The 19,883-nt window shown below is 42.3% G+C and overlaps 2 protein-coding genes across 4 annotated transcripts in view; one reads left to right on the top strand and one right to left on the bottom strand.

Moving 5' to 3' along the window:
- The window catches only part of LOC110396838 (epoxide hydrolase 1-like), a 65,173-nt gene that overhangs the window by 34,914 nt on the left and 10,376 nt on the right, over nucleotides 1-19,883 (bottom strand). For both annotated transcript variants that reach the window (XM_021392707.1, XM_021392706.1), the window contains exon 3: nucleotides 7,885-7,960. The gene's annotated coding sequence lies outside the window, so the exon portion shown is untranslated. The remainder of the gene's footprint in view (nucleotides 1-7,884; nucleotides 7,961-19,883) is intronic.
- Nucleotides 75-19,464, top strand: RSPH9 (radial spoke head 9 homolog). 2 transcript variants are annotated; one of them, XM_021392715.1, is made up of 5 exons: nucleotides 75-351; nucleotides 531-693; nucleotides 1,559-1,688; nucleotides 2,255-2,386; nucleotides 19,195-19,464. In XM_021392715.1, the coding sequence occupies exons 1-5, from the start codon at nucleotides 125-127 to the stop codon at nucleotides 19,353-19,355; spliced, it is 813 nt and encodes a 270-aa protein (XP_021248390.1). In that variant the 5' UTR covers nucleotides 75-124; the 3' UTR covers nucleotides 19,356-19,464. The 2 variants fall into 2 exon arrangements, with proteins under 2 accessions (XP_021248390.1, XP_021248388.1); XM_021392713.1 differs by having other exon boundaries at nucleotides 77-351; nucleotides 2,240-2,386.

Below are 19,883 nucleotides of genomic sequence, written 5' to 3'. Positions count from 1 at the left end.
GCCGTTTCCATGGCAGCGGGATGGCGGGCCCCGCCGTTGCCCAGGTGCCGACTTTGATTGACGTTCACCGCCAGCGGAAGTCCCGCCCAAACGGCGGTTGCCCGGCAACGGCGACGCGTTGGCCATGGAGGCGGCCGCGCTGCCCACCGCGCTGCAGCTGGCGGCCGGCGGGGACACGGGACTGAGCCTGGAGAAGCAGGCGGCGCTGGGGGCCTCGCTGCTGCTCCTGAAGCGCGACTACCGCTTCGAGAGGGTCTGGTTCTGGGGCTGCATCCAGGGCGTGCGCGACACCTACTACATCGCGCAGGGGCTGGGCCCCGACCTCGCAGCGCCTCGCAGCTGCCTCTACAGGTGCTCGGAGGGGGGTGCGGGGAACGGGGAGGCCCGCACGGCCCCGGGAGGCGGGCTGGCGGCGTGGGGGGCGAGGGGCTTGGAATAACGGGGTTGGGACTGGAAAGCTTGGCCGTGCCCGGAGGGCTGTGCCCCGTATCTTACGGGGTCCGGGCCCGCGTCGCGCTTGTGGCTGACAGCTTGAACTGCGTTGAGTGGAGCCTCCTGCCGCCGGCGACCGAGGAGATGGTGGAACGGGCTGAACGGCTCAAGGGCCACTTCCAGGGAGATCCTTCTTTTGAGTACGAGTATGGCGAGGTAAACAGAGAAGATGACGAAAGATCTCTGGACGATGGTAAGGAGGTAAATACAGCAAAACACTTCCCAGCTCTCTTTGCTGAAATTGTACCCCTTGCACCAAACAGACTTCTCCTCATTTGTAAAAAACAGCTGATGGGTCACATAAACGGCCTGATTCCATCTGTTTGGTAATCGGCATTTGTGTCCCAGCTGACAATATCTCCCACTGAGGGGCAGCTCTTTCCTCAGATCCAGTGTGCTTTCACCTGGACACCACTGACTGCTACCCTAAAAGTCAGGAAAATGAGGATCAGTGGGACTCCGTAGCTCCTATTTTACATCTGTTTAGAGAGGCTATTTCCGTGTCTTGTCTTTTAGTTCTCAGAATATTACCTGTTGGTAATGCTCCTTCCAAGATACGTGCCCTCAAGAATCTCCCTGTTCGCATCATGTGGAACATACACAGTTTCCTGTTTTCTGTCATTGTGTAGCAACAGATTCTTGATTGAACTCTTCCTTCAGTTATTCCTTTAGATGTGGCTCAGAAATACTATTTCTCCTTTATGCTTTGTTATGTGCAATTGGTACAGATCCTGAAGTGTTAAACAGGAACCGCAGGTACCCATTCATTCTAAGTATTATAAATAAGCTACTCAAGTAGCTTATTTGAGAGGGAGGGATGGATGAATGAAAGGAGGGATGGCTTATTTGCTGGTGAGTCTAGACTGTTCCTAGCTAGCTAGATATCTTGTTATATCTTCTGAAAAGAATGTCTGATTTGTGATTATTCTCATGGTGCCATTGGGCTCCAAGCTGAGTTTGTTTTGGTTTCTATTGTCACATTGTGTTTGTTTGTTTGTTTTCAGAAACGTCAAGGAAAGTCCTGCCTTTAAAATTTCAAATTTGCCTTTTTTTTTTTTTTTTAAAGCTCACAATCAAGGAGGAGAACCGCCTTGTAGCTACGATAGAACAGATAGACAGAGCAGTTGGTATCATCCCCCGACGTGCATTTATGAAGACTCCTCTTGGGTCTGTTATTGAAAACAGAAACTTTGAAGGTAAAGTCTCATTGTCTGTATCAGGATCAGCAGTACTTTGATCATAAAGGCTGTAGAAGAAGATGAATTTCTCTCTCTAGCTGATGTTTTGATTTCAGCTTTATTTTTTCCTTGGGTAAGATGAACAGGGAGCAGTCAGTCCAATGCCGCCTCTGCAATTGTGATTCATCCCACAGAGCTGTGGATAAAATCATTAATGCTCAGGTGCACAATTCAACTGGAAGGTGGGAGTAGAATCTGAGTCAATAAACCTGTACTTTCATTTGTCTGCATATAGTTTATGTGGATGCTTAGCAATTATACCTGCAGTGAATTCTCCATCTACAAAATAGGATGTAACCAAATGGGCACAGAGGGTTGGTCTTGACTCAGAGCCTGTTGCTTATCTGTGACCACAATTAGCATGGTTTACAATGCACTAGGGAGTCAACTGGAGAAAGGCTGTGACTCTGTCCTGTGCTGCAGGCATTAGAGAAACAACATGACAGTCTGTGATGCAACGTACTTCAGCCCAGCGCACTGTATTAATGGTGAGGAATGACTGTTTGCAGGTCTTTCTTTGACAGAGGCAAAAAAATTAAGTTCCTATTTCCATTTTACTGAGCCTGTTAACTTGAAGAATAAAACCCTGCTGGAAAAGGCTGACCTGGACCCATCCACTGACTTTATGGACTCTCTGGAGCATGACGTCCCACAAGGTAATGACAGCAAAATCAGGAGATACAATGAAAGGGAATGTGGTCTGCATAGTCTGAGAAATACCGAGGAGATGAGGTGTGGGTTACAGTACAGTTGGTATGCTTAGAGGAAGTTCCTGTAATCTATAAAGGAACATTACTCTTTCCTAAATACTGTACTTAGTTCCTTTTTCAAGCAATTATAAACACTTAAAATAGTGCACCTGGACTGTCACATCCTTACTGAAGGTCTTCAGCACTTTCCTGCTCTTGGCCTTAGCGCTGTATTCCCTCCTGACTTCAGTAAAGCCTGTGACAGAGGTGTCCCTATGGGTGGAGATAACTCCACTGCTGACAGGGAAATCACATGGTATGAAGTATTTCGCACCTCCTGTCCCACCCAGTATTGCTCTTTACTTAAATGGGCTTTCATTAACGCTGAGTTGATATCCTTGAGAGACTGGATTGAAAGTTTATTTTGATAAACTGTTAGAAATGCTGCACTAGGGAATAATCTGTCCTCTAGCAGAATTGCACAGTTTAGAAGGAGAAAGGAAGATGAGCATACTGGAATGTATATTCAGTTTGCATCTCTACTCTTCTTCTGGACAGTTGTTAAATATAAATATGCTGAAAAGCTCATTGAGATTCCTCTGGTGGGATATTTCTCTGAAGAAATGTTACCAGTTTGAATTTCTGTTACTGTTTTGCTTCTGGAGCTCTGAACAGGACCTAGTTTCTCATTCAGATTAAGTCTTCTCTATACCCCCTGGTCTGCAGGTTCCTTGTTACTGTGTTACATTTTGAAGTACATGTAATTCTACTGAAATGCTTTATGTCTGTAAACTAGGAGCGCTTTTTGCTGATTTGGTGCCTTTTTGGGTTGGGACAAGCATTTCTACATCCTCTGTCTTGAAAAAATTTTTGAGTCACAATCAGATATCGTTTGCTGTTTTATTTCTATCGTGGAGCAGCAGGGTAGGATAGTAACTGTCCTGTGCCAGACAGAATTGGCTGTAAGGACTGGAATATACATGCAATGTAATATGTAACATAATATATACTTATATGCATATATTTGCCCAATCTTTCCTTCTCCAGAAAAAGAATGGAGAATGAAACTAGTGAGCTCCAGCCAAAATTCTGAACATTTTTTGACTGTTCAGAGCATAAACAGTGTTGAAACCAGAACTGTCCAACTTACTGGTAGTGTCCTTGCTGCAGTGTCATTTTTCAGAGGTGTCGTCCTGAGATACTGTATGTTTTACATACACTGGCTCACTGAATTGCCCCATTAGACTCAAAAAAGAATATTGCAAGTGGAGAGTTAGCTCCTAGATACTTACTAAGAAAGTCTTAGCTGCAGTTTCATATGGTAGTTCAGGCATTGCTACTATTTATATTTTCCCCTCTTTTTTTCCTAGGATTTGTGATAGGGATACTCTTTACTTTTGTGAGATTTGCAGGCACGAGGCTGCTGCAGCAGTAGATTAATCTGTAGTGCTTTCTATGTTTCCACCAGAAAACGGGCACCAAGGGTTAAGATCCTGAAGGCTAATTTGCATCAAAGAGCTGGTTTTACGTTTCAGCTGTGATGGAGAATGACAGCTTCTAAAGATCAGAGATCTCATACTGCATTTTCCCATCTAGTTCTAAGGACAAGGCAACTGGCAGGTCATGTAGACATGAAGATGGTGGTTTTGTGGAAGTCTTTAAATCAAATTTGACTTGTAGCTCTATTTTCTCAGAGGCAGATGGAAAGTAAGGCTCAGCCATGTCACCGTCATGTTTGTCTTCTTGTGGCAACCTGAGGTTTGTATAAGTGTGAACCTTTGCCCTCTTCCTGGGAGGCTGTTGCTGTTAATGGAGTTCTCAGTCTCCTCAAAAAAGGTTACCTGTGAAAGACTACCTGAACTCAAGTGTAGCTGAGTGCTTCTTAATGGAAGAGTAGAAGGTTCATCATAGTGCCTCTGCTGCTCTGGCTATATTGTCCTGCTCTTTTTGGATTGAATGTGAGGATTGATGGGATAAGCTTGTCAGACTAAGGAAATAAGACAAGAACTGATTACATATAGCTTCTCTAATTGCACTCAGTCATATGCAGATAGGAGCTCTGACATTAATGAAAGATCAAGCCACCTCTTTAACAAGCATTCAGGTTGCCTGAAGTACTGGTTACTTGCAAAAAAAGTAATGGAGAAAAAAGAACGGGAACAGACATTGGCTTTGCACTGATTTTATCAGCACAGCTCTGCCAAGATCTCTCATTCTTGGTTGCAAGCCTTTTGAACTCTGGTTCTTGGATCACTTTCTTTCAACTCTGCCAGTGAATGTTAGTCCTGACCTAGAGCAGACAATGCTTTTTCTGTTTCTTGACATGTTGTTCACAGCTCTGGCAAATCCCCACATTTTGACCTGAAGGTTTTCCTGTCTTTTCTGGCTGGATCCACCCTTGAACAGTTGTTATCAGAGTCAAAGCAGGAGTTCCCAAATATATTGCTTCAGATTGTGATCTGAAGCCAGAATTGTTTTTGCCCTCAGCGTATATATCTAAAAAGTGGACCAGTGGGTGAGTGACATCTTGGTGATGTTCCCAACCTTCACTGGCTAGAATTCCAGTAGCCTCTTAAAACACCTAAAGAACAGGACTGAGAGATGAAAGGCTGATTTTTCCTGTCTAAAAGTAACAGCTCTATTGGAATAGTTTTCTTTTATTAATTGGAGACTGAGCATCTGTGACAGATGTCAAGGAGGTAGCTGTCATAAAATGTATGGCATGTCATTATTGGAGAGCAGAGGTGTCTTACAGAATGGAAAGTTGGAGGCAGAGAGAAGATTTTATATGACAGCTGAGAGGTGGGAAGAAAGGAAGTTAAACCTGGCTTGAATAAAGGATGCAATGATAAAAGCAAAGAGTTTAGTGCAAGACTGCAACAACTGGAGTTTTATAACGAAACTGTCTGCCACCCTTATCTTTACCAGTAATGTCTCTGGTGATTGCAGGTTCCAGATTCTGTCTGTCTGTGTATCTTTGTGGTTATCTGTGTACTTCAAGAGTTCAGAATATGTTGCTGGTCCTCCCCTAATGATATTGTGAGTCTGTCTGTTTTTTTCATGGTATCTCAGCTCCCTGAGGCAAGTGACTTGTGTGACTTGGTTTCTATTTAAAAAAAAAAAAAAAAAAGAAAGAAAAAAAAAAAGAATATAAAAATGGAGAGAACAGTGGGAGAATGTGAACGCTATTGTCTCAAAAGCAAATTCAGTCTGCTTACCCCCTTTAAGATTTCCAGTTCTCTGAGTAAAAATCATGAATTTGAGTGGCCGGACTTAGGATTTTTGAACATGGAGGGGTTTTGATACTGATCTTCAGTCACCACAGTATCAGATCATGCAATGTTTTATTCTGATCCAAATGGCCAGCTGGCCAAAATGTTGCATGCTGGGATCTGTAGGTTTTGCTGGCCATATGTCTGCATTAAAGATGAGCTTGTTTGCTATAGTCTAAGCAGACAATCTGCTTAAATTTATGCACAATTAGATGTAGCCTTTGAGCTGCTGGCAGATTGCCAGCATGGTCTTTTCTATTGCAGGGAGTTCAGCACCCTGGGCAATAGCATTTCAGGAACTAGAGTTGTGGCAGTTTTACATATGCTTGTAAGTAATATAATGGCAAAGTAAACAGCAATAATTCCTAGCATGCCTACAGCATTTTCACTTGACCTAATGTTGTGTAGCTATGAAACCATTGTTGTTTGTCACACACTGGCATGGTGGGGAAAGTGAAAGAGGAAGGATGATTTTACTGTGATCATGGTACTAGCTCAGGCAGTGTTACATTCTGTATGGATGAAGAAAAAGGATGGGAAAAAGCCTAAGGTACTAGCGTAGAATGGAAAGCTTGGGAGGAAATGAAATAGGGGACAGAGAATTCAGTTCTTAGGCACTTTCAAACTACTCTTCAGAAAAAAAATACACTGACTTTGCATGTTTGTTACAGATTACTGACTCAGAACACTTCAAAATAGAGATAAGGAACACCAACAGGGCACTGTTAAACTCTGGTGCAGAAGGAAGCTACGTCAGAGGAGAGAAAAGGGAGAAAAAATGTAGATACAAAAACATATGGGTGGAAATAGGGTTTCTATCAGAACAGTTTATTAGAAAGTCATGACTTCCAGTCAAGAAACAGCAACTTTTGGCTGAAGGCCTACCAAGTTCATTGGTACACTGGTGATGTAAGAATAAGAATTAGAATTAAAAATCAGTACAAAAGGAAATACAGAAAGTTGGGAACAATTGATGATTTATATAATTGGAATTTATAATGAATAGAAAATGACAAAGGAAGTCAGAATAACCTGGAGTAATCCATGACTGCCTAGTTTGAAAATTATAAGAAGGAATTTTTCAAGTATATTGAGAGGAAAGAACCCACAGTAATGGTACTGGTATCTGTCACTACATGGTGATGGTAGAATGGCTGATAAGAGTGTGGAAGAGCGGAAATGCTCAACAGTTTTTTTTGTTGTTTGTATTTAGATTGAAACAAAAATATGGACTTGCATCAAATGAAGACAATAAAATACCATTTCAGACAGTTTTCTGACTATTTGCTAAGGGAGAAAATAATTAGGTAACCTTTACTGTAGGCCAAAAAAAGGAAAATGGCAGAGCCAAATGAGTTACTCCTGAACGCATTATCTCAGCAGGCTTCTGGCATAATTATGATACTAACCTTTGATTAATTCCAGCACTGCATACATACTCCCTAAACTGATTTTGATTTGTAGTTGTGATTCAGAAATCACTGAATGGGTGTGTTCCTGGCAGAGAACAGAAGGGGCTTCAGTTGGGACCAGCGTCAGTACTGATATTCTTCAATGTATGAGCTAGAAATGTGGGACTGGTGGAGAAATTAATAATGACAAAGGTGGGACAGTTACAGTGACCTGGTAAACCTGGCTTACCAAAATAAAGTACATTTTGGTGTAGCTAAATACAAAATCATATATTCAGGAACAGAAAGTGCAAGCCAGACTTTGAGAATTGTATTCGAGAAGCTGTGGCTCTGAGAAAAAATCCACGCACAACCTGCTAAACATGAGCTCCCAGTCAGATGCTGAGACATAAAAGGCTAATATGATCTGCAGATGTATAAACAAGGGTGTACCAAATAGGAACTGGGAGGTGACTTTACTCTTGCTAGATTACTGGTGGGATCAGGACTGTATTATTACATGTTGCAAAACTGGAGAGGTTGCAGAAAAGAGCCACAAAATGATTCAAGGGCTGGTGAGAGACATAAACAATTCAATCTGTTTATCTTACAGAAAAGAACACGAGAATGACTGTATTACACTGTGTAAATACTCCATGGATTTTAAGTACTGGGTACTGAATTCTATTTAGTACAGCAGAGAAAACCATAACAGGAACCATCAGCTGGAAATCATAGCCAGGAAAAAAAAAAAAAACTGAAAGGAAAAATGTGGTAGAAATCTAACCAGTTAAATGATTACCTGCTAGCAAGGACAATGGTTGAGTGCGTCTCTTGGTACCTTAGCATCATGCTGGTTATCTTTCTGGAGATGTGTCCTAGCCAAATGGAAAAATAAGTTAGTAACCCACACATTAATAACTGAGTTCAATTTGATGGCCAGTAGTATTTAACTGTCCAGAGCAGATGATTTCCTGGTATGCCTGGCTGTAAATGTGATGACAGCTATGGAGAACCATGTTTGGCTTCTTCATTGCCAGTGTCAGTGACAGAAAGGTGACAATAGGTTCTTGAGACAGTGACCCTAAGCATAGGACTCTCAGTACATCTGGCTTTGCTTCCTGAACTATGTGCACTTTAAAGAATATTGAGGAGATTCCCGTTTTATCACTGTCCATCATGGAGGGCGAACTGAGGGACTGAGACTTCCTCAGATGTAGTTGCTGACTCTAAAGAAGGAAGAGATTTTTTTATAGCACTGTTCTAAATTTAGCAGCAGGTATATATAGGTATATAGTGGCAGGGTGGATCATTGTGAGCCATATCCACTTTCTGTTTCAAGATTCAGCTAGAGGAAGGGAAGAATTGCCTAAAGAAAATATTTTATTTCTTCACTCAACAGTGTGCTGTTTTTGGAGTGTTCCTTATAGAGCATTACAGACAAAGTGATTTGTGACCATTTCCTTGACTGAATACTTTGGGCACTAGCCTTTCTGTAAACTTCCTTAACAGTAGTCTGGGTTAGAACACTAACCTTCTGTCCTCTGAGCTTCATTAGCACACTCTTTATCGGTTTAGCAAAACTGATAGGGCATAATGGGCCCTTGAAGATGGAGAGGTTGTGTTTTTAAGTGAGGGAGAGTTTCCTTTGGCCACTCTCAAGGGCCATTTTGGTAGCTTCATTTTGGCTGTCCCAAAAAGCCCAGATGCTGGGCAAAAGAGGTCCAAGAGAAGTGAACCTGTTTTATCTCCATGCATTAACAGAGCTAATTAACTCCCTTTTGGACCGTCCCCTTCAGGCGATTAATCCCCTATCAGCCTCCGTCTCCAGCCATTTGAAGAGTCTGTGTCTGCGGAGGTATTTACAACCCCAGCTAGCCAGCAGAGAGCAAGTCGGCCTGTTATCAGGGCTCTAAGACAAATGGCCGCCTATCTCCCCAGTGGCCTTGCAAAATCCAGCAAAGTGCTGCGCTGTGCTGGCCACCTACTTTCACCCAGCCTCCCTTCTCCACTAACATTTCACAGATGTGACCTGAGCCCTCCCCTTTCATTGCTTAACAATAAGCAGCACCTCCCCAGCTCTGTGAAAGCCGAGAGCAAGAGCACTTTACTTCTTAGCTTGCCAAGAGCCACACGGGGACAAGGCTTTTCAAACTGTCTCACTGAAATCCAAACTAAAAGGTCCATAATGAATGAGAGGATGGTGCTGCACGTTAGCAAGGAAAAAAAGAGGTAGCCAAAATGTAAACCAAAACACTAAGTGTGGCTCCCAGCTATCCTCATTCCTGTTTAGGAGATGTGATCCTTAGGCTCAGAGAATCTATGAAACTGGGCAATGGTATTGCTTGGAGTTACCTGACATTTATACAAATGGTTTTGACAAACACACTTTATAACACAGTGGTACAGACACAGTACAACAGATGAGTGTGGATCAGAACTGCTGGTGATTTTCAGATGTAGGAGTGGAACTGAATAGCTGGCTTAGTGAGTTATTAATTTTTTTTTTTTTTTTTTTTTTTTTTTTTGTCTGGTACCTGGATTTCTCTTTCAAAGCTGACGTCAGCTGTCCCTAGAAGTAATTCTAGGGTAGCTGTACCTGCTATCCTCCAGCAGAGTGCACTATGGTGCCAGTATTGTCAGTGTTGAGCCAGAAAGGAAACCACAGAAAAGTAAAATGAGAAAGAATAGCACTAAGAAGAGGATCAGAATGAGGAGAGGTTAAAGCCTGAACTCCAATACTGTGTGTGATGTATCAACATCCTGAACTGTATGTATGGAGAAGAGATCCTGTCCCTTCCAAGTTTAGACAATTTTTTGAATGGTCACTGGACCATTCCAGAAAAAAAGCATTCTGAGTATCATTAGTGACCAGAGGCAGGCAATGGATGTGCATCAACACACACGCGTGTTTCTTGCCTCATCCAAAAGTAGAGATGTTGATCATTTTTGCTAGTAATATGTGGTCTGGGAAACCTTCAGAGGCTACTAAAGCCATGCCTGCAGTGACCCAAGAAAGTTACCTGGGAGCCACACAAGACACTGTCCCCTCCTACAGGTGGGGTGCTGCCAGCTCAGGAGTTCAATATCAGTCTGAAACCTCTCATGTGGCAGCACAGCAGGAGGACTCCAGAGCCAGCTACTATTATATCTTTTGATTGGCTGTCAATGATCTGTCTTGATTTCTGGAAAGGAGTCTGTTTTCCTTTGGATTTAGGTCTACTGGTAATAAAGCAGTGCATTCACTACTTTTGTGTCCTAGGTCTATATCACTTCAGGGGTCCTGTTTAGTCAGAGGCCTTGAGTGAGTTTATGCTGGATCAGGGCTGACCATCAACTGTGCTGTGGTGAAGTCTTTCACTCTCCTGACTGCTGTGGTGAAATAATGAGGACAGAAGCACAGTCTTCACAGCAACTTTCCAGGGATTGTATTTTAAGTCTGTTCCTCGTCAGTAAAAGAAAACATTGCTCACCCTGTTTCTATTTCAGTTCTTGGTTCACTGGATGTGAAAAGGAGATGAACTTCTTGCTGAACTGATGGGGAAAGGCTGCTAAACCTCTGAACCAGCAGCTGTATTTTGATCACTGCATCAGTCAGCCTTGAATTAAACCACTTTTTTTTCTAGAGAATAATGAAAAATTACGTGAAGGGAAATCCTAAGGTGATCTGTCTGACACTGGGTGTCAGAATGAACCCTAAGCAGGTCAGCTTTTGCTAGGAGTGATCTGTTTCTGAAAGGGCTCCACATAAGGAATGGCAGTTCCTGCCTCTGCACTGGTTGGCATTGGTGCCAGCCTTGCATATGGCTTTCTTCTGCTGTTTGCTGCTCCTTTGGCTGCAAGAACTTTTGCAGGAAGAGAGTCAACAGACATTGTCTGGCTTTGCTATAAACAAATATCACATGGATTAAAATTCTGCATGCTGAAGAGGTGTGTAGCTGTGTGTTGATGGAAAAGGATGAGGGACAGTTGATCTTTAGGTATATTTGTACAGCAATTGTAGCGTGCATGTAGTTTCTATGCTACTATAGGTACAAAAAGATGCTTGGCCTTTACTGTTCAAAATTAGCTCCAATATTAACACAACTGTCCTGTTATGTGTGGACAGTCTTCTCAGAAACTGTTAAACTCTTCAGGTAATTTGGGCCAGAATTCATATCTAGCCTAGTATGAAAACATCCACTGTTCATGATCAGTGCCATCTGTTCTTCATCCAGAATCCTTTTAACTAGTCATGGTAATTTGATGATGAGGTAAGAAGTACAACTTGGGGACTGGCAGGGTTTGTAGCTTTGCCTCTCCTGCAGGACAGTGAATTGGATGTGCTCTAAGCATTCAGTGGATTCTGAATCCCAGCATTGACTGCTTTGTGTTCTGTCAGAATTCAGAGATCAATGTGAGGTTCTTTGCCCCTAATCCAGCCCATGTGCATCATTATCACCTTCTCAAAGTGGCCAGTGCTTTGTTATCAGGAGTGGCAAAATCTTACAAGGTGGCCATAATCTCCTCTGAGTCAGACAGATATTCTCCCTTGGGTAAGAAAGTGACAGTGACCGAAAGCTCTAGGGGAAGATGGCCAGAACAAAGCTGTCCATTGCATCCTTTCATCAAACTGTTAATCTTTCTTTCAAAGACATCACATTTGTTTGCTGACAAAAGCCCCAAAGAAGCTGTATGGAGCCTGAAATCCTGTAGCAAGATTTAGAGGAAGCGTCTTTCATTCCAAGTGGGGAGGAGCAAGAGACTCCTTTTTTTTCCTACTAACCAATGGGCTGACAGAAGTCCACGAAGGTGACGGATTAATGCAGGGGCTCCCCAGGTAGATGCTACGTGACTCCTGGCACGCTCCAAAAACGTTTCCACAGCGACCAGCTGAACAAGAAATATGGTGTGTGACGGGATCCGGCGTAAACCTGTGCTGTGGAAGGAGAGTGCTTTGCTGCTCTGAGATATTTCTGAATTTACTGCAGAACCTTGAGATACAATGATCTGTACTTTAGTTGTCAGAATCCAAACAGAAGGGATTCGAATTAATTTTTCCTGCTCCTTAGAAGTTTTGATTGTATATTGTCTTGCTGTTTCGTCTAGTGCACAGCTCCATTCCAAATCTTTATTCTGGATGCTTTCTGTGCTAAGTCTACATTTTTTTCTAAACAACAAAAATGTAAGAAAAAAAATAGCTGGTAGCAGAAGAGGATTCTAGTTCTATTATAATTATCAAGTGGATTTAGAACTATCGGGCAAAATAAGGGCACTAAAAGGGAGGCTGTAATCAGATGTGCAGTGCTTCTGTGTTAGCATTTTCAATGCTTCCCATCCTCTGCTTCTCATTTATGTGTGTGCATTATCCCTTCTTTTGTATCAACATTGCTGGCTGTGCAGCCAGATTCCAGCTGGAAAAATAACTTAATTTTTTTACTACACTATTTTGCAGCCAGATTGTTTCCCTGACCTGGTTCACTGAGAAGTAAATAAAGCACTTTTGCAGTCTTTATGATGGAAGAGTGATGAAGGTGGGAATAAAGGTTTGAGGGCAGAGGCTGCTTCAACTGAATTAAGCAGCACTGCTGTCAGATGCCCTGTATAAGGCACCTGAATATTGTCAGTCTGGGACAAAGCTGCAACCTCTGAATCCTCCTTGTCAGCCGGAAGCAGGTACTTTGTGTGTAACCAAAAGGCTTAGGTCTATCTTAATCATTTGTGCTGCAGACGTGTTCCCAGTGGGAAAGGGTAATGAAGAGAAAAAGCCTCCGAAGTAAGACCATTTTCCTTTGAGGTTTGGGAACAGTTGTATTTGTGTGTCAAAGATGAGGCAACTGTCTCCTGGCAGCATTTGACTGTTTCTAAGCTCCACTTTCCTGGCTCTGATGGTTTTTTAAAATAGTTGTGAATGTGCAACCAGTCTGTGTTTCTATTTAATTATTATTAAATAGTTACATGGGGAACTGGAAATATTGACAGCAGTGTTAACATATGGGGTGCAGGTGGTGTGTCAAGCAAATGAAAGAGATTTAGTTTGCAGCCAGTAAGTGGCATGGAGTTTGCGCCCCACGTAGTGCTTGTATGTGTCCTTACGGTTGTCAGGCTGTCCATGAAATGTCTGTGTGCGGAAACTTGTTGAGAGCCAGAGGACAGTGACCTTTCCTTACAGCTGCTCTGCTCTGCTATTAATCTTTGTTCCCTACAGACAGCAAATTAGAGGTAGGAAGCTCTTCCCAGTGTAGGATTTTCAGTTGGAGGGAAAGAGAAGCTAAATCCCACGGTCGTAGCATAACTTTGTCAGAGTTAAGTGCTTAGGGTCACACAGCCAACCTGCAGCTGCTTTTGCGAAGGGAAATAGTTACATTCCCCTTCTTTAAGGGTTAGTATTTGTTCAGTAACTCAGTACTTCACTCTCACTCAAGATTGACTGTGACAAGATGCATTATAACCTGCTCTTGCAGCAGTGTATAGTGGGAAGTGCAGCCACGGTGTAGCTGCTTTTCCCTTGAGAGATCTCCTTCTTTGAAGAATTGATAATGTCAGTTTTACAACCCAGTGTGAGCTTTCACAATGTGAAGTCCCTTGTCAGGCTGTCTAGCTTTTAGAGCTGTTTCTTCTCAAGCCTACTCCGAAATGAGGCACTGCTGAATCACCTCCAAAACAGCAATGTTATGAGAGGTCATACTGAAAGTGGACCAGTTACGGCAGGAAAGTTCTTCTGCAAATAGACCTCTTAAAGGCCTTTATTTAAAAGCTAATGCCTCATGCACCCTCTTGCCTCTGAATTAAAAGATTCAGCCTGTAGCTGAGACAGACATGGGGGATGAGACAGGGATTTCTATTGGCGACTGCAAAGGAAGAAGAAGCTGAGAAGGAGGTTGACTTTTGAAATTCAGCCCCGGTGTCCTGGCAGCTGTTGAAGGGCCATAAAAAAGGCAGTGGTTTAACACTGGGTGAGCATCAGGATCTTCAAAGCACTTTCTTGTTTGGGAAAGATGTAAGGAACTCCTCAGAATTCCTGCCTGTGTTTGGAGGGGTGGAGGCTGTAGCCTGCTCCAAAGGGGGAATAGGAAGCTCCAGATCTTCTTCCAGCGGATATTTTTCCCATGCTCTTTCCTCCCACACAGCAGCTCCCTCCCTTCCCTCCTGGAGCAGCAGCAGGCAATAGTTTCAGAACAGCGTTTGGCTGTCTTAGGTTTGCAGGGTGCAACTTAAGAACTAACTTGTTGCTTTGAAAAAATGTATTTTGAAGAATAGAAATCTTACTAGAGCAGCATTGCTGTGAAAAAGTCTCTAGCATAAAAGCAATGACCTCTAGGAGTTTCCTGTACCTCATCAGGCTTTGTATGATGAATGAAGTTAACTCTGCTGCTTAGTTTAGGGGCAATACAGGCTGCACCGTCACGCTCAGATGCTACTTCAAAGCAGTATTTAACTCTAAGAAAGCCAATTCTTACTTGCAGTCTATTAGTTCTAGTTGTATTCCCTCCAGTGCAAAATAAATAATTTTATTCCCGACAACTTCTATCTAGATATCTTGATATCTAGATAGAACCATACAGACTGATGTTCTGAGCTTTCTGGTCTCACATTAAGAAACACTTTGCCTGACACAGGGGAAATGACATGCCAGTGTTAGAAAGGATTTGAACCTTGCATCCCACTTCATTATATTAATACAGACCTACACATACCTATGCAATGATTTTACTCATTAAATGGTAAAAACCATTTATTGTAGCAGGGAAGCTTAAATAAAGAAAGAAGATAAATGTAGCATATAATTTTCATAATTCCCCTGATCCTTTTTAATACCATACTACTAAATGCAATTCTAAAGTTTTCCCTTGAAGAAGGAATATTCATTTTAAGCTATTATTTTGTACTGTTCATTAGCTATTGATTAGAATAGTTTTAGAGTGATTTATGACATCATTACTTAAAACTCCTACAAGAAAAGTAGTCCTGATAAAACATCATGTTGTCCAAAGATTGATTATGAGATTGGAGCTATGATGGAAGAGAATGCAGTTGTCTTGGATCTTTCAAGGAGAACAACTCCATGCTTTTTGAGTTCAAATATTAATTTTACTTTCTAGACTATTTCTTTGAATGCAGCTAACATGGTGTGGTATGGAAAAAATCAGTACTGAGATACCGGGCTGTAATTCAACTAACCTTTAGAGAAAAAGTCCAAAAAAAGAAGGCAACTTCCAGAACTTGATTGTGATGTCTTCTTAGAAGGCAAATGCCAGCACTGTGTATCAAATACAGTTTCTAAATGAGTTTTGTGCATTGCAGAAGTCCAGTCTGGAAAAATATACTGAATAAATCACCTTTGATAGCCGCATTGGAGAAATCTCCCCAGTGATCTGATTAGTAAAAGGTGGAAGGTGGCATTGCTGCTGTTTGGCTCTGCAGAATAAATATTAGCTCAATGACTGGTCATCATTGTGGCTGAAAACAGGATCTGAGTGCAGATGGTGTTAGAGTTTCAGGCAGTTACTTCTTATTCTTTCAGCTGGCAACCTTTGTTGCAGTGGTCCAGTTGGGATTGCCCTTAAGTACGCTGCTTGCTTTGTTCAGGTCCTCATTTCACAGAAAGACTTAAGCAGCATCAGCAAAACTTTATTGTCCATATTTGCATAGAACTTGATGCAGAATCAGGGATCAGAGAAAAGCTGTGAAGTATAACAATATTCCCTAAAGGCCTCACATTTATGAAATGACAAATTTGAGTCTTTTGAGAGTTTGCAGCTTGATGGTAGGAAAAGGAAGCAGTTGTCCATCACAACCTTCAGAGATCTAGCATAAAAATGAATTGAGCTGTCTTCCGTTACATCTGTCCGTTTCTTCCAGGTCTGAAGATGTATAGGAAGTTCCTTTGATCAGCAGAGTTAACTGCTGATGAATACTCCAGAGAGACTGATAAACCTGTGCCTAGGTACAGGTTCTGAGGAGATCATGGATTCATGTACTATATTTCTCCTGAGCATAGACAAGTGGATTTAATCAAGCAGAACTTGATTTACTCTATCTACTCTGTGAATTTGTCCAACAAAAAAGCCTGAATCCAAATGTAGAAACTGAGAGCATTAGCATCCCTGTCTTCCCTCTCACCTTCCCCACTTGTCATGCTCCAGGCATTTCTTTTGTTCTTTGACTACAAATAGTTTGGGGCAAAGGGTTCATCTGTGTACATGAACATATATACACATATATGCAAGCTATCACATGTACTGAAGGTGCTGGATGCTTCCATTATGTTGGGAGGCATTAGCAAACTAGATAATCCCTAAGGGCTTTCACCATCCAGCAAGGCAAGATACAGTACTATCCTTGACAGACTTGCTTCTCAGAGGACTGGTTCAAAATCAAAGACAATAGGAGTTCACCATTCCATAGCTAGAGAAAGTCTTTCAAAAGTTTACAGTCCTCCCTACAAACCACCACGTAAAGCTGCAGCAAGAACCACCAATATCTAGATGGAGGGCTGCAGATCTTTTCTGCAGGCTGAAGCTGCAAAAAGCCTGCACTGAAAGAAAAGTCAGTTCAGCATTCTGTGGAGAAATGGAAAGTTATTTGTCACAATTACAGTCAGATTATTTGCTTGCCGCTTATCCAACACCCTCATATGTAGTCTTGCTACTGCTGGCAGCAAAAGCTGAAAACTTTAGAAGAAAAGTTCAAGAAGTTGTTTGAAAAATTGTGCTTTGACAGCAGATGGCTGTTGTACTTCGGTCATGGGCTTCAGTCACTGGATGATCTGCCTTGTAATGAAGTGTTCTTCAGCTAGGCTTCCATGTTATCCAAGTAGCAAAGTTGCTTACAAACATGTGGATTTTGTAGGAGGCTCAGTCAGTCACAATTTGTAATCTCGGTAGCTGAACCATAGCGTGTGCGTTTACCCCAGCCATGAAAAAGATCCAGTCCAGTTTGTTTCCCTATGACTGGCACTGGAGAGGCTGTATGGGAGACTTGGGGTTGCCTTGTATGAAACCACTGTTTGTGGAGACACTAGTTCATGTTTTAAGTAGGACGTGCACAAGAATTCTTCCACAGTGCAGTGACGTGCAGAGATGCCATACACCTGTACTGATCCTGCCCTGTATTAAATAGTGAGTGCTTTGCTTTACAGTGATTCCAGTTGTTTGTCTGTAGTGTAAACATGGAACTGAGTCAGAAGTAAACTCTTCAGTGAAAAAATCTCCCAAGTCTTTAAAGACTGTGAATGTCTTCTTTGTACTTTATACTGCGGCTAGTCAGTTTATCTGAAGGTTCACTGACTGTCACAGAAGGTGAAGGGGTCCTTGTGGTTCATTTAATTCCATGTCTGCACGTAACTGAAGATGGAACTTGAAAGGGTACCAGGTGAAAGAGGACACAAGAATTATGTTGTGCATATTGTAACATACCTGTGGAACTTTCTACTGAAAGATGGGAAAAAATCTTGTCCAAAAAATTTCTGAAAAGAATAGAAATATGAGAACAGATGGGTAATAGGTGTTTGGAACAACTCATGACACCTGGTCTTACAGGACTTTGAATTGTGTTATTTCCTTGTCATTCTGCAGCCACCATATATACTTTTGCTTTCAGCATCCCTGGTCATCTTCCTCCACCCTCAAGAAATCAACTATTGTTGTTAGCCATCAAGTGGGTAAGAGACTACATGTACTGCAGGTGTGCAAGATGCAAACACTGAGTGCCCAGCTAGCTGCTGCCTTTTGACTGCTAGGCATCCAAACAGCATGTACTTTCTGCAGCTGCTGGCAGACCACAATATGTACCTTCAAGAGTTGCAGTCAACCCCTGGATTCCTAGACCATTTATTGTGGAGACCTCTTCCAGGAACTTGTGTTTAAGCCCCTCAGCATTCCACCAGGTGCAAATAAAATTGGCCAAGAGTCAGAAGTTACTGAGAGAGGGAGGACTGGCAGCTTGACAGCAATCACAGAAGCCCTTCCTCAGGCTAACCATGACAAGAGTAAGCATGAGTCATACTATAAATTGAAGACCTTGAAATGATCTATAAGAATGAATATCTTCTAACTGGCCCAACACATTATGGGCTTTCTGCTTACTCTTGAATTGGCAGTTTTGGGCTCACCATATAGGCTCACCACTTAACTCTAGGCCAGTAGTGGCCAGACACCTCTGACTTTTTTTTTTTTTTAATTTGGGTCTGCTGCTTCTGCTTTTAAATGGAGATTCAGCAGGAACCTTTTTCTCTACACTGCAGCCTCTAGGCGTTTGGCACTGAAGATGTTATTTTCTTCTCCTGGAAGCTTCTTACCCCTAGCACTAAATCCAAATTGATGCTCTAGCCCCCTCCCCTCTGGCGTTGTTCCCAGGCTGTTGTGTCAAACACAAAACAATACTCAGTGGCTCAGAGCTCCTTGCATCCAGGAGAAATTGCATTTTCACATTGGCTCTGGGCTTCCTCTGCAGAGCCAAGGCAAAATTAATGCTGAAACTAATTTCTTTGCCCCTACCACACACATCCTTGTCAATGATGAAGCCAAGAAAGAGTGAAGAGAATTAACCTTTCCTTTAAGTTTCTGAGGAAGGAACCATCCTGCTTTTAGCTTTCTTTTCTTCCTCTGTCTCAGTTCCTGCATTAATCAGTCTTCCCTGAAGTGCCGCCTTCTTCCCACTACTAATGCTACCAGCCTAAGAAGAAATTTCATACCTGAGCAAATGTGCACAGGATTGCCATTTAGCTGGTACCTGGACCAAATAGGTACCAGGGCTTGCTAAAGTAACTGCTGCCCATTCAGAAGCAGCCAAGAAGTAGCCTCTCCTAGAGATAAAGCATACAAGTCTGGAGCTCCAGGGGACCTTTCCAGTGATGCATATGACACTACTGTTAGGGCTGTAGAATTGTGATAGTGCAAAACTAGACACTGGAAATGAGTGCAGCCAGTAATGCAGAACTGCCAAAAGCAGAAAGGACACTGAAGTTTTTGGTCTGAGTTTCCTCTTTTCAGGTAGCAGGAACTCCAATATACTGATACCGCTTTGTGCACTGTTAACTAGTTGGGCAGAACCCATCACAGTCCTTCTCCCTTGCCCCAGGAATTCAGTCTTTCTTATTTGCAGTGACTCACTAGCACATCTTCTCTTACAGGCTCCTGGACAGTCCAGCTCGAGAAGGGATGCACTGTGGTGGTGTTGAGAAGTCTGCTGTGGCTTGGACTAACATTCTACCATGTCCCAATGACTAAGCAATATGGCTACATCTACTGTGGCACTGGCGAGAAGAACTTAGATCTGCCTTTCATGCTGTGAAACACTTCTCTGGGATGATCACTCAAGAATATTTAGAATTTATATTTGGGAGATTTTTGTTTATAGCTTATTCTACTAAATGCATAAAACCTCTGCACTTTGAGCTGGATTCTTTTGTGCCTTGATTCTTTTCCTAGGATTTCACAGAGTGCAATCCTCAACTCCTGATTAAATTCCCTGTAATGTGTCACTTAGAGATCCTTCGGCTAGTAACAAATGACATTTTCTTCCATGAAGGGAAAAGTCCTAGGTCAGAAATCAAACCAGGGCCATCTGTTTGTGTACAGAGACATGATGCTTTACACAAAAACTCATCTGGAGGGAACATGAATGAATGCCTGCTGTCACCCATGAATGCCAAACAAAAGCAGAGTTTTTGCCTTGGAGTCAAAGTAAAAAGCTGTTCAGATCCCTTAGAGTAAGCAACCCTTAACTCCAGAAAAGCCTGTTGAAGACAAGAGTGTGTTTTGTTTTTTAGGTGTTAGGCTTCACAAAACTTAGTACAGTCTTTCCAGCTTATTTCACAAA

This window comes from Numida meleagris, chromosome 3 (assembly GCF_002078875.1).
Source record: "Numida meleagris isolate 19003 breed g44 Domestic line chromosome 3, NumMel1.0, whole genome shotgun sequence".
In the NCBI taxonomy this organism is placed as follows: domain Eukaryota; kingdom Metazoa; phylum Chordata; class Aves; order Galliformes; family Numididae; genus Numida; species Numida meleagris.
Note: the sequence above shows the minus strand (reverse complement) of the source record. Positions and strands in the feature narration are given on the sequence as shown.

Excerpts from the sequence above, each read along its gene's own strand:
- RSPH9 (XM_021392713.1), top strand. The coding sequence starts at position 125 with ATGGAGGCGGCCGCGCTGCCCACCGCGCTGCAGCTGGCGGCCGGCGGG. Across the intron at positions 352-530 it reads CCTCGCAGCTGCCTCTACAG|CTTGAACTGCGTTGAGTGGA; the intron begins GTGCTCGGAGGG and ends TGTGGCTGACAG. Across the intron at positions 1,689-2,239 it reads TGAAAACAGAAACTTTGAAG|GTCTTTCTTTGACAGAGGCA; the intron begins GTAAAGTCTCAT and ends GACTGTTTGCAG.